Below are 15,744 nucleotides of genomic sequence, written 5' to 3'. Positions count from 1 at the left end.
GAGAAATGGTTTAGATTGGCTCCTACAGGTCCTGGACGGCTGGAAATCTGTTTGAACAGTAGGGGGCCAGACGGATCTGCCATAGCAAATGAAACATGACCTGGCAGATTTGTGTGGTTTCCAGGCTAGGCCTATATTGCACTTTTATTACATTTAAGATGTATGGTAAAAACATTGGTTTATAATTATAATAAAGTTTGATATGATGGAACTGTGTGTTTATCTCTCAGCATTCAGTGTCCTCATCTTTCTGCCTCCTCTGCTGTTTGGAAAGCTCTGATGATGTTGTCTACACTGAATTAACCTGTGGTAGAATCATTTACATTATCAAAGGATAGACGGAACCACTGAAGTTATATTAAAGTTTGTTTACTTGCAAGTAGAGTCAGTTTACAGCACTCACAGCATAAGTACAGAAAGTGACTAACGTAAGCCTCAAACAGTAGCTTATTTATGTGTGAAATACAATAATAATACAGAGTTTGATGTCGTCAATTGTCTATCTTGTCAGTTTAGATGTCCTCTCCTCTATTTGGTCAACTCGATGGCGTCCCCTTTATCTTGTTAGAGAGACGCATGTTTTGTCCTCGGGCCCCAGACAAGATAGCCAGTGACTCTGTGCTTTCATGTGGGGGAGCAACCAATATAATATGATATTCTTATGCAAACAGTTTTAATATTAATGAAGACAGTAAAATGCAAATCATAATTTTTCTAACATATCCCTCCTTTTTACATTTTTTGCATTTTCTATAATATAATATTAAATGAGTAAATGTTTTGAAACTTCCATAAGTATATGTATGTGACTATGTGAATATGAGAGTAAATGTGTAAGTGAATAAAATGAATAAGATTCTGCATAACATTGTGTACTTCTGCATTTTCTCAGCACATTACTCTTCTTTCGATTTTCATAATGTACATCATTAAGCATTCATGTCAACATTTAAACATTTTTAATTAGATGTTGCTCTCATCATAATCTCCGTGCTCCAGCTGTTGATACATGATTTTTGTCATTGTGAACTGGTTTGGTACGCCTCTAGGTACTCCGTTTTTATCAATGTAAACTCTGTCATCAAACGAGCCACCAGGAGCGTCTTTTCTTTCTCGGTATGAGACATGTTTGGGGTGCTGTTTTTGAAGCCTGGAAGACAAGTGCTCAAAGTCTCCTACTGGAAAAAGGTGGAACAGCATTAATAGCTGTACCAATGCACACGTTCCTGTCCACAGTGGAGGCAATAGAGGCCGCAACCAATTGTCCTCGCACAGCCACCACACGTCGGCTCTACTGGTGCTTTGATTAACAAACCATGAGGCTAAGTAGTTACCGTTGTCGGTAGTGATGTCAATGTTCTCCAAACACCAAGACAAGCTCAGTTGGCACATACTTCTTCCCTGAGCTGAGGCAACAGGTGGTAAAACAGTTTTTACTGGGGGAAACGGTACACTTAATGTCTTGTAAGCCCCTAAATCTGAGTGTTGGAACACATCGTTCCATTCACAGCACTCTGTGCAGATATACGTTTGATTCAATTCAATTCAATTCAATTTTATTTATAGTATCAAATCAAGAGTTATCTCAAGACACTTTACAGATAGAGTAGGTCTAGACCACACTCTATAATATACAAGGATCCAACAATTGATTATTATCTATTGAAAATAGAATGTCGGCCTGAGCTAGGGTCCACAGTAAATGACTGCATTCTGCCCCTGGTTAATGTAATCGAGTAGGTTGTGGAGCTTTGTTTTACTCGCTGATGGTCATTGTTAGGCACGGTTGGTAGGTGCAGTTGTGGATTAGTGGTCAGTATCAGATTCGGATTTGTAGCAGTGATTTTGGTTGTTTCTCTGTTCTTTAGCATCTGTAAATCGTGCCATATTATTGGTAACATTATAATTAGTGCAGCTATGTAAAGGAAACACATTGTTCCCCTAAGCCCTGGAAGTCTAAATGGATGCCATGGATATTGGCGGTCCATTTTGTTGGGTTTCTGGTTAGAGACTCCTTACTGATAAGTCTAGTTCACTTTTCTCCTCTAATGTGGTTATGAGATGTAATCTATCTATCTATCTATCTATCTATCTATCTATCTATCTATCTATATATATATATATATATATATATATTTTCTTCACTGGGTTTGAGACGGTCCACTAATACTTTTCTAGGCTAAAAGGACGACCCAGTCCAGACTACCCTCCCCCACTTCAGATCAGTGAAACTAGGACTCCTCAGCCTTCGCTGTCTCCCCAGACAACCCAAATACCTTTTTACAGTGTGATAGGCGAATCCAGGTGGTTCTTTCAGTGATTTTCAAAGTGGTGGCAGTAGTGAGTAGGACATGATATAGTCCCTCCCACCTAGGACTGGACCAGGTTTTTCGCTTCATCACTTTAAGGAGCACCCAGTAACCAGGTTTCACCACCGGATCTCCTGATGTTAGGGCTTCTCCTTGAATAAAGTTAGCAGAGGAAATTTCTTTCTTTGTTAGCATGTGTGCCATGTAGTCTGCTAGTGTCTGTTCTCTTTCTTCATCAGGTCTGGAAAAAAGCTTTAGCTGAGGGATGCTATATGGTCTACCATACATCATTTCAAATTGTGTTAGGCCTGCAGCTGTGGGTGTAATGTGCACGTTTAGTACCACTAGGGGGAGGCAGTATACCCAATTCTTTCCAGTCTCTGCCATAGTCTTTTTCAATTTAGATTTAATTGTGCCATTATTTCTTTCAATTAATCCTGCCGACTGCGGATGATAGGCACGATTTCTCAAATACGGTGGCCCTGAAGTGCAAATCACAACGGCAAATAGGAAAACATTTCAACAAATCATAAAACACAACGACAAATAAGAAAACACGACAGCAAATACGAAAACACGACAGCAAATAGGAAAACACTTCAACAAATCACAAAGCACAACGGCAAATAGGAAAACACGACAGCAAATATGAAAACATTTCAAAAAATCATAAAACACGACAGCAAATAGGAAAACACGACAGCAAATATGAAAACATTTCAAAAAATCATAAAACACGACAGCAAATAGGAAAACACAACAGCAAATGGTAAAACACGATAGAAGTTAATGCCGTTGTGTTTTAAAATTTGTTGAAGTGTTTTCCTATTTGCCGTTGTGCTTTGTGATTTGTTGAAGTGTTTTCCTATTTGCTGTCGTGTTTTCCTATTTGCTGTCGTGTTTTCCTATTTGCTGTTGTGTTTTCTATTTGCTGTTGTGTTTTCCTATTTGCTGTCTGGTTTTCTGATTTGTTGAACTGTTTTGCTATTTGCCATTGTGCTTTATGATTTGTTGAAGTGTTTTCATATTTGCAGTCGTGTTTTCCTATTTGCCGTTGTGTTTTATGATTTGCTGTTACGTTTTTTTATTTGCTGTTGTGATTTGCACTTCAGGGCCACCGTACTCAAATCTATTTTTAGCGTTTGTGCCATCAATGTAATAACACTGTTCACAAAGTGTGTTCCATTATTACTGTACATTTTCTCTGGTACACCATATCTTGGTATTATTTCTCTTACTATCAATTTAATAGGGTCTGGATTAGCACATGGAAAAACCTCTGCGCATCTAGTGAACATGTCACTAATTGCCAAACAGTACTCCTTTCCAGCACATATGCATTAAGAACTTTTCATTTTATTTAAGGTTATGAAAGGATAGACGGAACCACTGAAGTTATATTAAAGTTTGTTGAGCTTCTCTGCTCTTGGTGAATGCAGACTACTTCTTTCTGAGAAATCGCAGTCTATGATGCAGCTTTAGAATGCGTCTTGATTAAAAACAGAATAATAGAGCCGATTCTCTAAGGACACTTAATGACAACAGGTCACTTGTATCACCCTCAGGATAAACGCATCCGCCTGTCATGATTTAATTTGAGAGCAAACTCTATACATGGCTACATGGATACAAGGATAGACCTACTCAGCGACAAACTACAAACAATATTGGACTTATAATATAATATATATATATATATATCAGAACATCAACGACAAAATGCTAAAAGAATTTGCGGATGAATATCAACCTTTGCTTATTAAAGAAATCAAAGATAAAAAGTGACCCAAGCTTTGTGGATTATCAGAAAATAAGAGTTTTAAATTAGCATCTGTAGACACGAAATGATGCAGCTTTCTATCCATGATTATGTAAATATTTGTTTTGTATCACTTTTTTATTGCAGTTTCCGAACAAATCACTTCTGCTGGCTGCGTGTGCTGCATGTATAGGGGGAACCTTTCAGTATGGATATAATATATCTATCATCAATGCTCCCACAATGGTAATAACCCTACTGTCTGTCAATGGACTTAGACACAGTGTTGATGCACAGTATTAACACTATTGTAGCTTACTCATGTTACAAACCTAATTGAGTAGTCAGTAGTTAGTTATTAATAAATGATACACACGTGACATGTTTTCCATTTGTAGTAGGCCTACATATCCACTACATGTCTGGTAAATATGCATGCACAAATGTATTTTTTTTTATATTTTAGCTCAGGGATCATCATTTTTATTTCACCTGCTGAATGTGCATGTTGTGTTTTTCTTTTGTCTCCAGCATGTGCAGAATTTCATCAACCAAACCTGGAGGGAGCGTTACCAAACGGACATATCAGCAGATGTTCTCACCCTGCTTTGGTCCACTATTGTGTCTATATTCACCATAGGAGGACTTCTAGGAGTGACCGTCGGTGGGACATTGTCTGTGAAGCTGGGGAGGTATACAGAAAGATGATATGGCATATTTTGGCAAAATGAACATATTTTCCATAGCCTATTGTATTTCAGTTATAAAGCTGTAATATAATGCCTTTCCAGGAAAGGGACGCTGTTGGCCAATAACATATTTGCATTAATGGCTGCTCTGCTAATGGGTCTAAGTTACCCTACAGGATTATTTGAATTACTCATCATTGGACGTCTTCTCACTGGAATTAATGCAGGTAAATAATCTAGAAATGCATTGTATTTATACATGCCAGTGATACACATATCTGTATTTAAATAATCTTTATACATATTTGGTTTGAACATTGCATGTCAAACCTCTGAAATGTAGCTTTAATCATGTTTTATTTTCACAGGCATTGACCTTTGTGTTCAACCTCAGTATTTGGGTGAAATAGCTCCAACTGCATTTCGTGGTGCCATGGGAATGGGAACTTCTATTTTCATCACTGTTGGGATCTTGACTGGACAAGTGATTGGCCTTAAGTAAGTTAACTCTAGGCATATTTGATTTTCACACAAAATATTAACCTTTCCACAGCATCTGTGTTTGCAAGATTGAATTGCTATATTGTGATTTTGTTTAGACATGTCTGTGATTTCACAGAGAGCTCCTGGGCAAAGAAGAGCACTGGCCCATCCTGCTCTCCACCACATGTATCCCAGCATTCCTGCAGCTCCTGATCCTGCCCTGGTTCCCAGAGAGCCCACGCTACCTGCTCATTGACAAAGGAGATGATAAGGGATGTAAGAAAGGTAAACTTAAACTGCAACTGCTGCACAGTTACTTCCTTTTCAAAAATCTGTGTGACTTTATCTTTGGCCTGCAAAGCTGGATGTAGTGCACATGACAGCGTAGTTTCAAAGGCTGAGGACTCCCTTTGTCTGGAATCACCAGAAGCAGAGAAACATTTGGTTTGACGCTGGAAATCATTTAACCAGATTCTCAAAAACAGACCCTGTAGCCTGACCTGATGAGAAGAATAGTGTTATGTGGTGAAAACAACAAGCACGCTTGTCATGTGTTTTCCTGCCTGCAGCCCTGAAGCAACTCCACGGTATAGCTGGCTGTGATGGTGAATGGATGGATATCGAGAAGGAGAAAAATAATTTTGTGGATTTCCAGGCCAAGAAACCCTGGGAGCTCTTGACTGATCGTAGTGTCCGCAGGCAGCTTCTCACCATCTTGCTGCTCAACGCTGCACAACAGCTGAATGGCATCAATGCTGTACGTACACGATCATATACCCGTTGTCTTTCAATATCCTCTGTCCTGCTGTCTCTCACAACGTGGAATCTATTTCTCAGTGCTCACATTGCCAACTATTAAGAAATACCACCAAAGATTACTAAATGATTATTTTTTTAAGAAAAAGCTCTGTTTTTATGACTCCATGCCGGCGATAGCCGTGGCCAGAGATATTATGTTTTTGGGTTATCCGTATTATTCCTGTGAACGCGATATCTCAGGAACATCTTGAGGGACTTTCTTTACATCTGGCACAAACGCCCACTTGGACTCGTTAGATTTTGGAGGTCAAAGGTCAAGGTCACTGTGACCTCACAAAATGCATTTTTGGCCATAACTCAATAATTCCAAGCTAATAATGACAACATTCTCACAAATGTCTAATGGGATAAAATAATGAAGTGATGACATTTTTTTTATCCAAAAGGCCTCTTTCTTTTGTTGATGGAAACCTGGCTGAAACCAGGTGACAACAGCGCCTTCTCGGAGCTCCTCCCCCCCGGCTGTTCTTTCCACAACTCCCTGCGCATGTCAGGTCGAGGCGGTGGGCTGGCCACTCTTTTCAAGGATGAGTACAGTTGCAGATTATTACCTGCATTCTGTTATACTACTTTTGAACTTCAGCTGTTTGTGGCTGATCTGGATTCTCCTGTGTTGTGTGCAGTTATTTATCGCCCACCAAAACTCAACAAGGATTTTATATGTGAGTTTTCTAGAGTTCTTAGCTGATGTTGTTCCAAAATACGACAAGCTCCTGGTGTGTGGGGCTATTCATGCCTTTATTAGTTCAAGGTTGGATTACTGTAATGCTCTTTATGTTGGTCTGAATCAGACCTCCATCTCACGCCTTCAACTTGTTCAAAATGCTGCTGCTCGCTTTTTAACAAATACATCTAGACTTGCAGACATCACTCCTGTTCTCTACACCCTACATTGGCTCATTGGCGTTTTAGAATAGATTTTAAAATCTTATTGTTTGTTTTCAAGGCCTTAAATGGCCTGGCCCCGGAGTATTTGTCCAAAATTTGCTTGAGCACAACCGGTCATTGCGGTCTTCAAATCAACTGGTTTTAGAAGTCCCAAGGTCAAGGTATAAACGGTAGGGTGATCAGGCTTTTGCAGTTGCTGCCCCGAGACTCTGGAACAAGTTACCCCCTGATATTCACACTATTACTGATGTAGCTCTTTTTAGGTCCAGACTCAAAACCTATTTGTTTAGACTGGCTATTAATACGTAGTAGTGGTGTGACAATTTCACTCTCCTGTTTCTTTGTAACCTTTTCTGATTTTACTGTGTTACTGTGTTTCATTCTTTTTATTGTATGATATGTTGTTTTATACTTGATTCCTGATGTAAAGCACTTTGGATACTTGCTGGTTGCTGTAAAGTGCTATACAAATAAATGTTGATTGATTGATTGAAAGGTCAACTTCACTGTGACATCATGAAGTTCTGCGTAAACACTTTTCTGGCTGTTATTCAACGCCATAACTCCGGAACAGAAACTGAGACATTTGGTCGGATGGTGAATTGGTGACACTAATCTTAAAACTGTGGTGATTGTTTGGATCTTCTGTGCTGCCAGGTTGAAGATGTGTGTGACACATCCACGTTTCGCCCAATAATAAACGTAATACCTTTTGTTAAAATCTCTGTATGACCAAAGCGAGAGCTGTGTCCGGGTTCTCGGCAGTAAGTCGGACTCGTTTCAGGTGAGAGTTGGCCTCCGCCAGGGCTGCGCTTTGTCACCAATCCTGTTTGTAGTCCCAAGTGAAGGAGTTCAAGTACCTTGGGGTCTTGTTTGCGAGTGAGGGGACAATGGAGCGGGAGATTGGTCGGAGAATCGGCACAGCAGGTGCGGTATTACATTCAATTTATCGCACCGTTGTGATGAAAAGAGAGCTGAGCCAGAAGGCAAAGCTCTCAATCTACTGGTCAGTTTTTGTTCCTACCCTCACCTATGGTCATGAAGGCTGGGTCATGACCAAAAGAACAAGATCCAGGGTACAAGCGGCCGAAATGGGTTTCCTCAGGAGGGTAGCTGGCGTCTCCCTTAGAGATAGGGTGAGAAGCTCAGTTATCCGTGAGGAGCTCGGAGTAGAGCCGCTGCTCCTTTGCGTCGAAAGGAGCCAGTTGAGGTAGTTCGGGCATCTGGTAAGGATGCCCCCTGGGCGCCTCCCTAGGGAGGTGTTCCAGGCACGTCCAGCTGAGAGGAGGCCTCGGGGAAGACCCAGGACTAGGTGGAGGGATTATATCTCTAACCTGGCCTGCTACCCCCGCGACCCGATACCGGATAAGCGGACGAAGATGGGTGGATGGACCTTTTGTTAAATTCCTTCACCGTCTTCTCTACATTTAATATATGAGTCTGGACAGACTATGAATGTAAACTGTGACTTGACTGGTTGGCAGAGGCATACAACCGCTATTTCTAGTTTATTTGTAATATGTTGTTTTTTTTGGTCTATATTTCCTGTAGATTTACTTCTACGCAGATTACTTGTTCAAACAAGCTGGCATCCCCGCTGATAAAATACCATATGTGACCGTTGGCACTGGTGCCTGTGAATGCATCACAGCTTTAACATGTGTAAGTACGAGTTTTACATTATATTTTTGTGTCCATTACTTTCTTACAGTTCTGATGTTCCTTCATGCTACAGAAAAAAATATAAATAAGAGTAGGTGCCCAACAACAAGGATAAAACAGTCAAGACCTTTCTAATAAAAACATCCAAGTTTTGGAATAAAGTTTGGAAAGTTAGAGCACTCCTGAAATAGAGTAAAACAGAACACCAAAGTGGAAAATTGTCTTTTTTAAGAATACAAACAGAACAGGAACATGACATAATACTGTACATGTGGTAAAAGGAAACAAAACAAAACACAGCAAGGTATGAATAACATTAGTAAAACAGGGCATACAATGTAAAACAGGACAGAACAAAACTGACAATATCCCATAAAAGGTCAAAGTTAAATTCGGAGAAAGCCTGGAGAGTCTCTTTAGTCTTGTGACATGCTGTGTGTCTCACAGGGTATGCTCATTGACCGTCTGGGAAGGAAAGTGCTCATTACGGGAGGATACACACTGATGAGTATCTGCTGCATTTTATTCACGCTGACGCTCTCTTTCCAGGTGACTAACCTCATTGTAAAAAAAATAAGATACAGTATTTAAACCATTGTTTTATGCAATATCTCACATTTGACCATTGATAAGGCTTCTACTTTATGCTAACATTTCTTTCGTGTGATTTTCTTTCTCTCAGGATTCCAGCCCAGTATTTCCATACGTGAGCATGGTGTGTGTATTTGCTTTTATCCTGAGTTTTGGCTTAGGACCAGGTAACTAACTTTTTCATCCTTTGGAGTATTTTCTTAGCAGCTGCTGTTGCATAGCAGTTATAACTAATGTGATTTATTTTGTTGTTTATTGGTTCTGTGAAGGTGGCGTGACAAACATCTTGACCACTGAGCTATTCACACAAACGGCACGCCCTGCAGCGTATATAATCGCAGGATCATTGAACTGGTTGAGCTTCTTCTTTATCGGCCTGGTCTTCCCTTTTATTGTGGTAGGGGTCCAGAAAGTAGATCTTCATTTTTAAATGTTTTGTCATTATCTTTGAAAATTTGGAAACAAAACTTAAAAGCTTGGATGTTTGAGAGATTTGGACTCACTTGTGTTTTATTCTGTTTTATTTGCACAGATTGGGCTGCAGCAATACTGTTTCCTGGTGTTCCTGGCCATCTGCTCCTTAATGGCGATATACATTTTCTTTTTTGTTCCTGAAACCAAGAACAAAACCTTCGTGGAAATCCAGAATGAGTTTCAGTCCAAAAAGGCCTGCAGTCCTGATGAAGCAGGGACCACACTGTTATCAACTTTTAAATGAAATCAATTTAAAGTTTTTATGTCTCACAATATTTACAGTATGTCACAAAGATGAGCAACTAAAATGAGGATTTATAGTCCACACACACACACACACACACACACACACAACAAAAATAGATCACTATAGAGATACTGTGAATTTCAGAGATGTAGGCTTTACCAGGTAGTCATAATTACATCTTTTTAGTTCACTTAAAGATATAGCCTCATAAATCAAAGGTATCTTAATATATCATATTTTGGTATGATCAATGATGGTATGTATAACTTTTATAAAGAGTGCTCTATTGAGACTTTTCAATAAAGATCAATTTATGAAAACCAAGCTTATGCTGTATTAGTGTACTTACAACTACTACAACTATGTCGAGACTCATTGTTAAAAACCTCCATAATGGGGTAAGTAACCCGCCCGGATTTCAGCAGACATTTTGTTTCGTTTCAGTCCTATAGATAACCTGACTGTATCTTGTGTGCAGATGAAGGAGGAGAGGTTCAGGTCGATTTTTGCTGCTTTTGGCACCGTTACCGACTGCTCTCTGAAGTTTACCAAGGACTGCAAGTTCCCCAAGTTCGTCTTTGTGGGTTTTAAAGTTGAGGAAGATGAGAACAAAGCTTCAAAACAGTTTAACAAGAGCTACGTGGACACATCCAGAGTGACGGTATGGGTTCAGTCACGGCTGAACATGTGTTGTTGACATTATTGTTGCTTTTCCATATGTGTTTGTATGAATCTTAGTGTACTCTACCAGTCTAGTGCTCTGCTGATCCTGATCTTTCCTGGCACATGAATGGAGCACATTGGGATCATGTCTGTATGTAAGAATGGGTTTCCCATTTAATCCATTTAGACAACAAAGGGTAAATATTATTTCTGCATTTGGGTCAGCAATCCCTCCCCAAAGCCTCAGCAGGAATGTGCTCTAAGAAGTTAATGAGTCTACCCCTCTGCAGTTGAGATCATATGATGCACCTTACAATAGGCTGCCATTATGCAAGTGCTTCGACTGAACATCCATTCTAGGCAAGGCAAGGCAAGGCAAGGCAAGGCAGCTTTATTTGTATAGCACATTTCAGCAACAAGGCAATTCAAAGTGCTTTACATGAAAAACTTTAAAACAGATAAAATACTAGAATAAGAGTTACAGTGCAGTATAAGAAAATTAAACATTAAAGAGCAGATAAAAACAGTTAAACATTTTTAAACATTAAACATTAAAAAAAAATGTTGTCATCACATCCACTATTGGTCCCTCTGGGACATGTGGTTTACTCTGCTTGCCACCCATCTTGGCGTGGAAAAGTACTTTTATTGAATGGTCCATTCAAACAATATTTTACCGCAGCTCCCAAAATGAACTTCAATGAGGAGTCTACGCATTCAAAAAGAGATGTGAGTTTAAATTGACCCCCGAAAAACCATTTTTACTAGCAAGGACCACACCATCAACTAAGATATGTTTGAACAATTTGTTTATGAAAGATGATTGCCGCATGAGGCATGAAGTCGGTTGTAGTTATCCGTTTGCCGACTGCGTTGTGAGGGAAGCTTCGGTAGGGAATTCCCCGTAGCACCCAGATACGACAGACTCTCTTAGGACCTTAAGGAGAAGAAGAAAGAGGGTGGGAGGGAGGGGCACAGAATGCGAGAGAGAATGAAAGGAGAGGGTTAGGTGAGTATTTATAGGAAACTGGTAGAGGCGTGGTTGAGGTGTGGCCTTGCTCCAGAAATCCTGCTAGGTAACTTTAATTCACAAGCAAGGAACACACTATCAACCATATACATTTGAACAATTTTTCAATGAAAGATGATTGGTGTGCGAGGCGTGAAGTCACTTCTTGTTATCAGTTTGCTAACTGTGTTGTGGGGAAGCTTCAGTAGAGAATCCGCTGTAGCAGCCGGACATGACAGACCCCTAAAACCTCCAGTTACTTGAAAGGAGAGTGGATCTGAGACATTGTGATCTAATCGGATGTAGCAATGAATGACTGGGGGACTAAGGCCCATGATTTGTATTAATTGTACTGGTATGCCATGTTACATTACATTACATGTCATTAAGCTGACGATTTTATCCAAAGCGACTTCCATTAAGTCCATTCAACCATGAAGGTACAAACTCAGGACTCCATGTGAAAGACCAAGGACGATCTAAACAGATGTGAATGACTGGGAGGATCAACTGTCCATGATTTGTATTACAGTAAGTGTTCTGGGATGCCATTTCAGGAGGTTGAAATTGTGGCCCCAATCCTGAAAGGAATGTCCAAAGTAATTAACTGGAGAAATGAGAGTACATGGTTGAAGTGCTGGTGGAACCATAATCGATTAGCCGTCTTGTGCTGACTCGCAGATGAAGAGAGGCTTTGTCAATGTTATCTCTGGAATTTCCAGAGTTGCAAGTAGTTTGCAAGAGTCTCAAAAGGATTCAGTGATTGGACTTTGAAGTAAAGGCGAGTGTAAGCTGACCGGATTGATTGGCCTAGCTTGCTTTAAGAATAACCTACCATGGTGTCGTTTGAGAAATAAGACTGGAATGTACATGTGACGGCGTGGCAAAGCAGTTTTGACACCTATCATGTGTAAGCGGCTTAAGATGATTTTGCTGCACCTGTATCCAACAAATCTGAATCTGAAACCCCAAGAATATAAATGTATTGATGTCGCTATACTACAGGCAATATATATTTATATCTATAGCTCTCATCTGGAAGAAATTGGAGGTACCTACAATTGGTGCTTGGATCAAGAATATGACGCAATGTATGTCCATGGAGAGATTGACATATACTAAAAAACTAATTGGGGGTGTATGAGAAAATTTGGAAACCATTTGACCAGTTTATCTTTTTTAAACGTAGGGGAGCTTCTACAGAGGGAAGATACAGGATAGGAGATCTAATATTCAATAAGTGGTGAACCCCAGAAGGGGAAAGGACTGGGGCATGTCTTGGAGGGTAATAGCAGAGGTACAATTCTTGTTTGTGCGTATCATATCCCTTGTTGTCCTTGTTGGAGGTGCCATTGTTCTGTGCATATATGATACTGTCATATTGTTTGCTTTTTGTTTTTTGGCTTTTGTAATACGGCAGATGTTGGGAGAGAGATTTTGTTGTGGGATGGGACGGGGGGTATTATTGTATTACTGAGAAAACATTGTTAAAAAAAATTACCGTAAAAGGTGAGTAATATTTAGAAATGTAAATTGAAAAGTATGATGTTAAAGAGCTGTTCGGTGTTTTGTCTGTTATGAACATTGTTACTACAGCATTGCATTGTGGGATATGTATGTTGGCGTAGTGTCCAGTGTTTGCATGATGTAATATTTTACTGGAAAAAGTATGCAATTCATGTACTATTGGTTTCATAATAAGGTGTCGGCCATACTATACATTTCATATCACCACATTTAAGGGTAAACTTAAAACTCTCCTTTTTGATAAAGCTTATAGTTAGGGAGTGAGGAGTTGCAGCGTTCGCCTAGACCAGCAGGAAAGGGTGTATTGGTCCAGACACGGCACCCCTTCTCTTCTCTGCTTCTCTTCATAGTCGTCAGATTCATCTACCAACCCTTATAGAAATGGCTCAGGTTTGCCTTGCACCAGCTCTTAATTATGCTGTTTTAGTTTTAGACTGCCAGGGGACTTCCTTTGACACACTGAGCTCCTCTCTTCTCTCTTTTCCATCTGTGTGCATCCATGTCCCAGAAATGCTTGTTACCAACTTAGCTCTGGGGAGCTTATTCCCCGTAGTCCTTATGTTTTTTCGCCCAGCAGTTTTCCTTGGATTAGGGTGGAACCTAAATTATGGTTGCAGCTGTCGCCGTGGTCCTGCTCCGCGCCCTGCTATGCCCTGCTACACCCTGCTACGCTCTGCAGTGCCGTGCTACGTCCTGCCCTGCCCTGCTACGTCGTGCTATGCCCTGCAGTGCCCTGCAGTGCCCTGCTATGCCATTAACTACTACAACTACTATTTCTAGTCATAGTTCCATTATCTTTATTGTGACTATTATTGCCACTGTTCATCACACCCCCAACTGGCACCTCCAGACACCGCCTACCAAGAGCCTGGGTCTGTCCGAGGTTTCTCCCTAAAAGGAAGTTTTCCTCACCACCCGAGGTTTCTCCCTACTCGCCACTGTCACACTAAATGCTTGCTCTTGGGGGAATTACTGGAATTGTTGGGTCTTTGTAAATCATAGTGTGGTCTAGACCTACTCTATTTGTAAAGTGCCTTGAGATAACTCTTGTTATGATTTGATACTATAAATAAAATTGAATAGACTTGAATATATTGTTTTAACCTGTAAATAGCTTGTTAGTATGGAATTCCAGACGTAACCCCAGTGTTTTTTTGTTCTGGCTGGTGCATGTGTTTGCTTTAGTTGCTGTTCTTTCTGTAGCCTGTTCATTAAGCTGGAGGATGGGACATCTGCCTTTGTTGACGTAAAAACATTGAGTTGTAACTAATTGCTTTATTTTTGGGTTGCCAGGTTGTGAAAAATCTCTATGGCTTGTGTTTATCCTCCTTCAGCAGCACACTTATCTTTTTCATCATGAAGACTCCTACGATGGACCTGCTGGGAAATATTGGCATAACATCTGGAAAATCATTTATTAATTGCTTCTCAACATTTAAAACTGAAGACATGATGAATAATTACAATCTGAGAAACCAATAAGCATTAACCAATAAGTTCACCTGCATAATTACTGGATACATAAGATCAACTCTAACCAAAGGGATTATTCACAACCAACCAAAACTTGTTCTTATTTAATAGACACGTGTTGGGCAATACTTCTGCTTTCCATGCAAACTCTCCCACTACTCCACATACATTTTCTCCCAGTAATAAAAGAATGTCTTTAGATGTCTGTATGGCAAACATATTCACACAAAACTGGCTGAAGTTCAAAACAAAGCACACATTTCCTTTGCAGCCTTCTCAAGGGATCAATGGTTTTCGAGGGTAGATTTGAACTCACCTCTCTTTGATTGCGTGGACTCCTAATTGAAGTTCATTTTGGAAGCTGTCGTAAAATAATGTTTGAATGGACCATTTATAATGGATGTTCCACTTCAGTCAAAGCGCAAGGTGCAGCATATGATCTGATGCAGAGGGGGAGTATTATTAACATTACTACACGCTGCTGAGGCTAAAGGATTCTAGTTTCTCATTGTTACCTACTCTGGTCCACCTAGGAGTGAGGAAGCGATTGGTGTTGCAAGCATTAACTTTGATCCCATTGTATCCCGAGTGACAGAGGTCTAGGATTTGGAAAGACGATTAAAAAACGAGATGTGGATTAAGTTTCCTTCCAGGTCCCGGTAACAATAGCTGCTGTTATCACTATGACAGAAAACAGCTGTGGAACTTGTGACTTTCATCATATGAAAAGCATTATATTCTTGCTTATTAAAGAAACCAAAGATAAAAAGCGACCCAAGGTATGTGGATTATTAAGAGTTTTAAATTAGCATCTGTAGACACAGTAGGATACAGCTTTCTATCCATGATTATATGTCAATATTTGTTTTGTATCTCTATTTTATTGCAGTTTCCGAACAAATCACTTCTGCTGGCTGCATGTGCTGCATGTATAGGGGGAACCTTTCAGTATGGATATAATATATCTATCATCAATGCTCCCACAATGGTAATAACCCTACTGTCTGTCACTGGACTTATTGCACAGTATTGATGCACATTATTAATACTATTGTAGCCTATTCATGTTACAAACCTAATAGATTAGTCAGTAGTTAATAAATTATACATAAGTGACACGTTTTTCATATGTAGTAGGCCTACATATCGAC

At 39.9% G+C, this 15,744-nt stretch overlaps 1 protein-coding gene across 1 annotated transcript; it reads left to right on the top strand.

Moving 5' to 3' along the window:
• Positions 1–4,016: 4,016 nt before the first annotated feature.
• On the top strand, positions 4,017–10,245 carry LOC144517621 (solute carrier family 2, facilitated glucose transporter member 11-like). Its single transcript, XM_078249712.1, has 13 exons — positions 4,017–4,090; position 4,125; positions 4,216–4,314; positions 4,600–4,760; positions 4,860–4,984; positions 5,126–5,255; positions 5,377–5,525; positions 5,810–5,997; positions 8,499–8,609; positions 9,057–9,158; positions 9,292–9,367; positions 9,470–9,597; positions 9,733–10,245. The coding sequence occupies exons 1-13, from the start codon at positions 4,029–4,031 to the stop codon at positions 9,916–9,918; spliced, it is 1,518 nt and encodes a 505-aa protein (XP_078105838.1). The 5' UTR covers positions 4,017–4,028; the 3' UTR covers positions 9,919–10,245.
• Positions 10,246–15,744: the final 5,499 nt, after the last annotated feature.

This window comes from Sander vitreus, chromosome 5, assembly GCF_031162955.1.
Source record: "Sander vitreus isolate 19-12246 chromosome 5, sanVit1, whole genome shotgun sequence".
In the NCBI taxonomy this organism is placed as follows: domain Eukaryota; kingdom Metazoa; phylum Chordata; class Actinopteri; order Perciformes; family Percidae; genus Sander; species Sander vitreus.
Note: the sequence above shows the minus strand (reverse complement) of the source record. Positions and strands in the feature narration are given on the sequence as shown.

What these genes read in the sequence shown, in the direction of transcription:
- LOC144517621 (XM_078249712.1), top strand. Translation starts at nt 4,029, where the DNA reads ATGCTAAAAGAATTTGCGGATGAATATCAACCTTTGCTTATTAAAGAA. An exon ending in AGCTGAATGGCATCAATGCT is followed by an intron (nt 5,998 to 8,498) that starts GTACGTACACGA and finishes TATTTCCTGTAG; the next exon opens with ATTTACTTCTACGCAGATTA. An exon ending in GCATCACAGCTTTAACATGT is followed by an intron (nt 8,610 to 9,056) that starts GTAAGTACGAGT and finishes TGTGTCTCACAG; the next exon opens with GGTATGCTCATTGACCGTCT.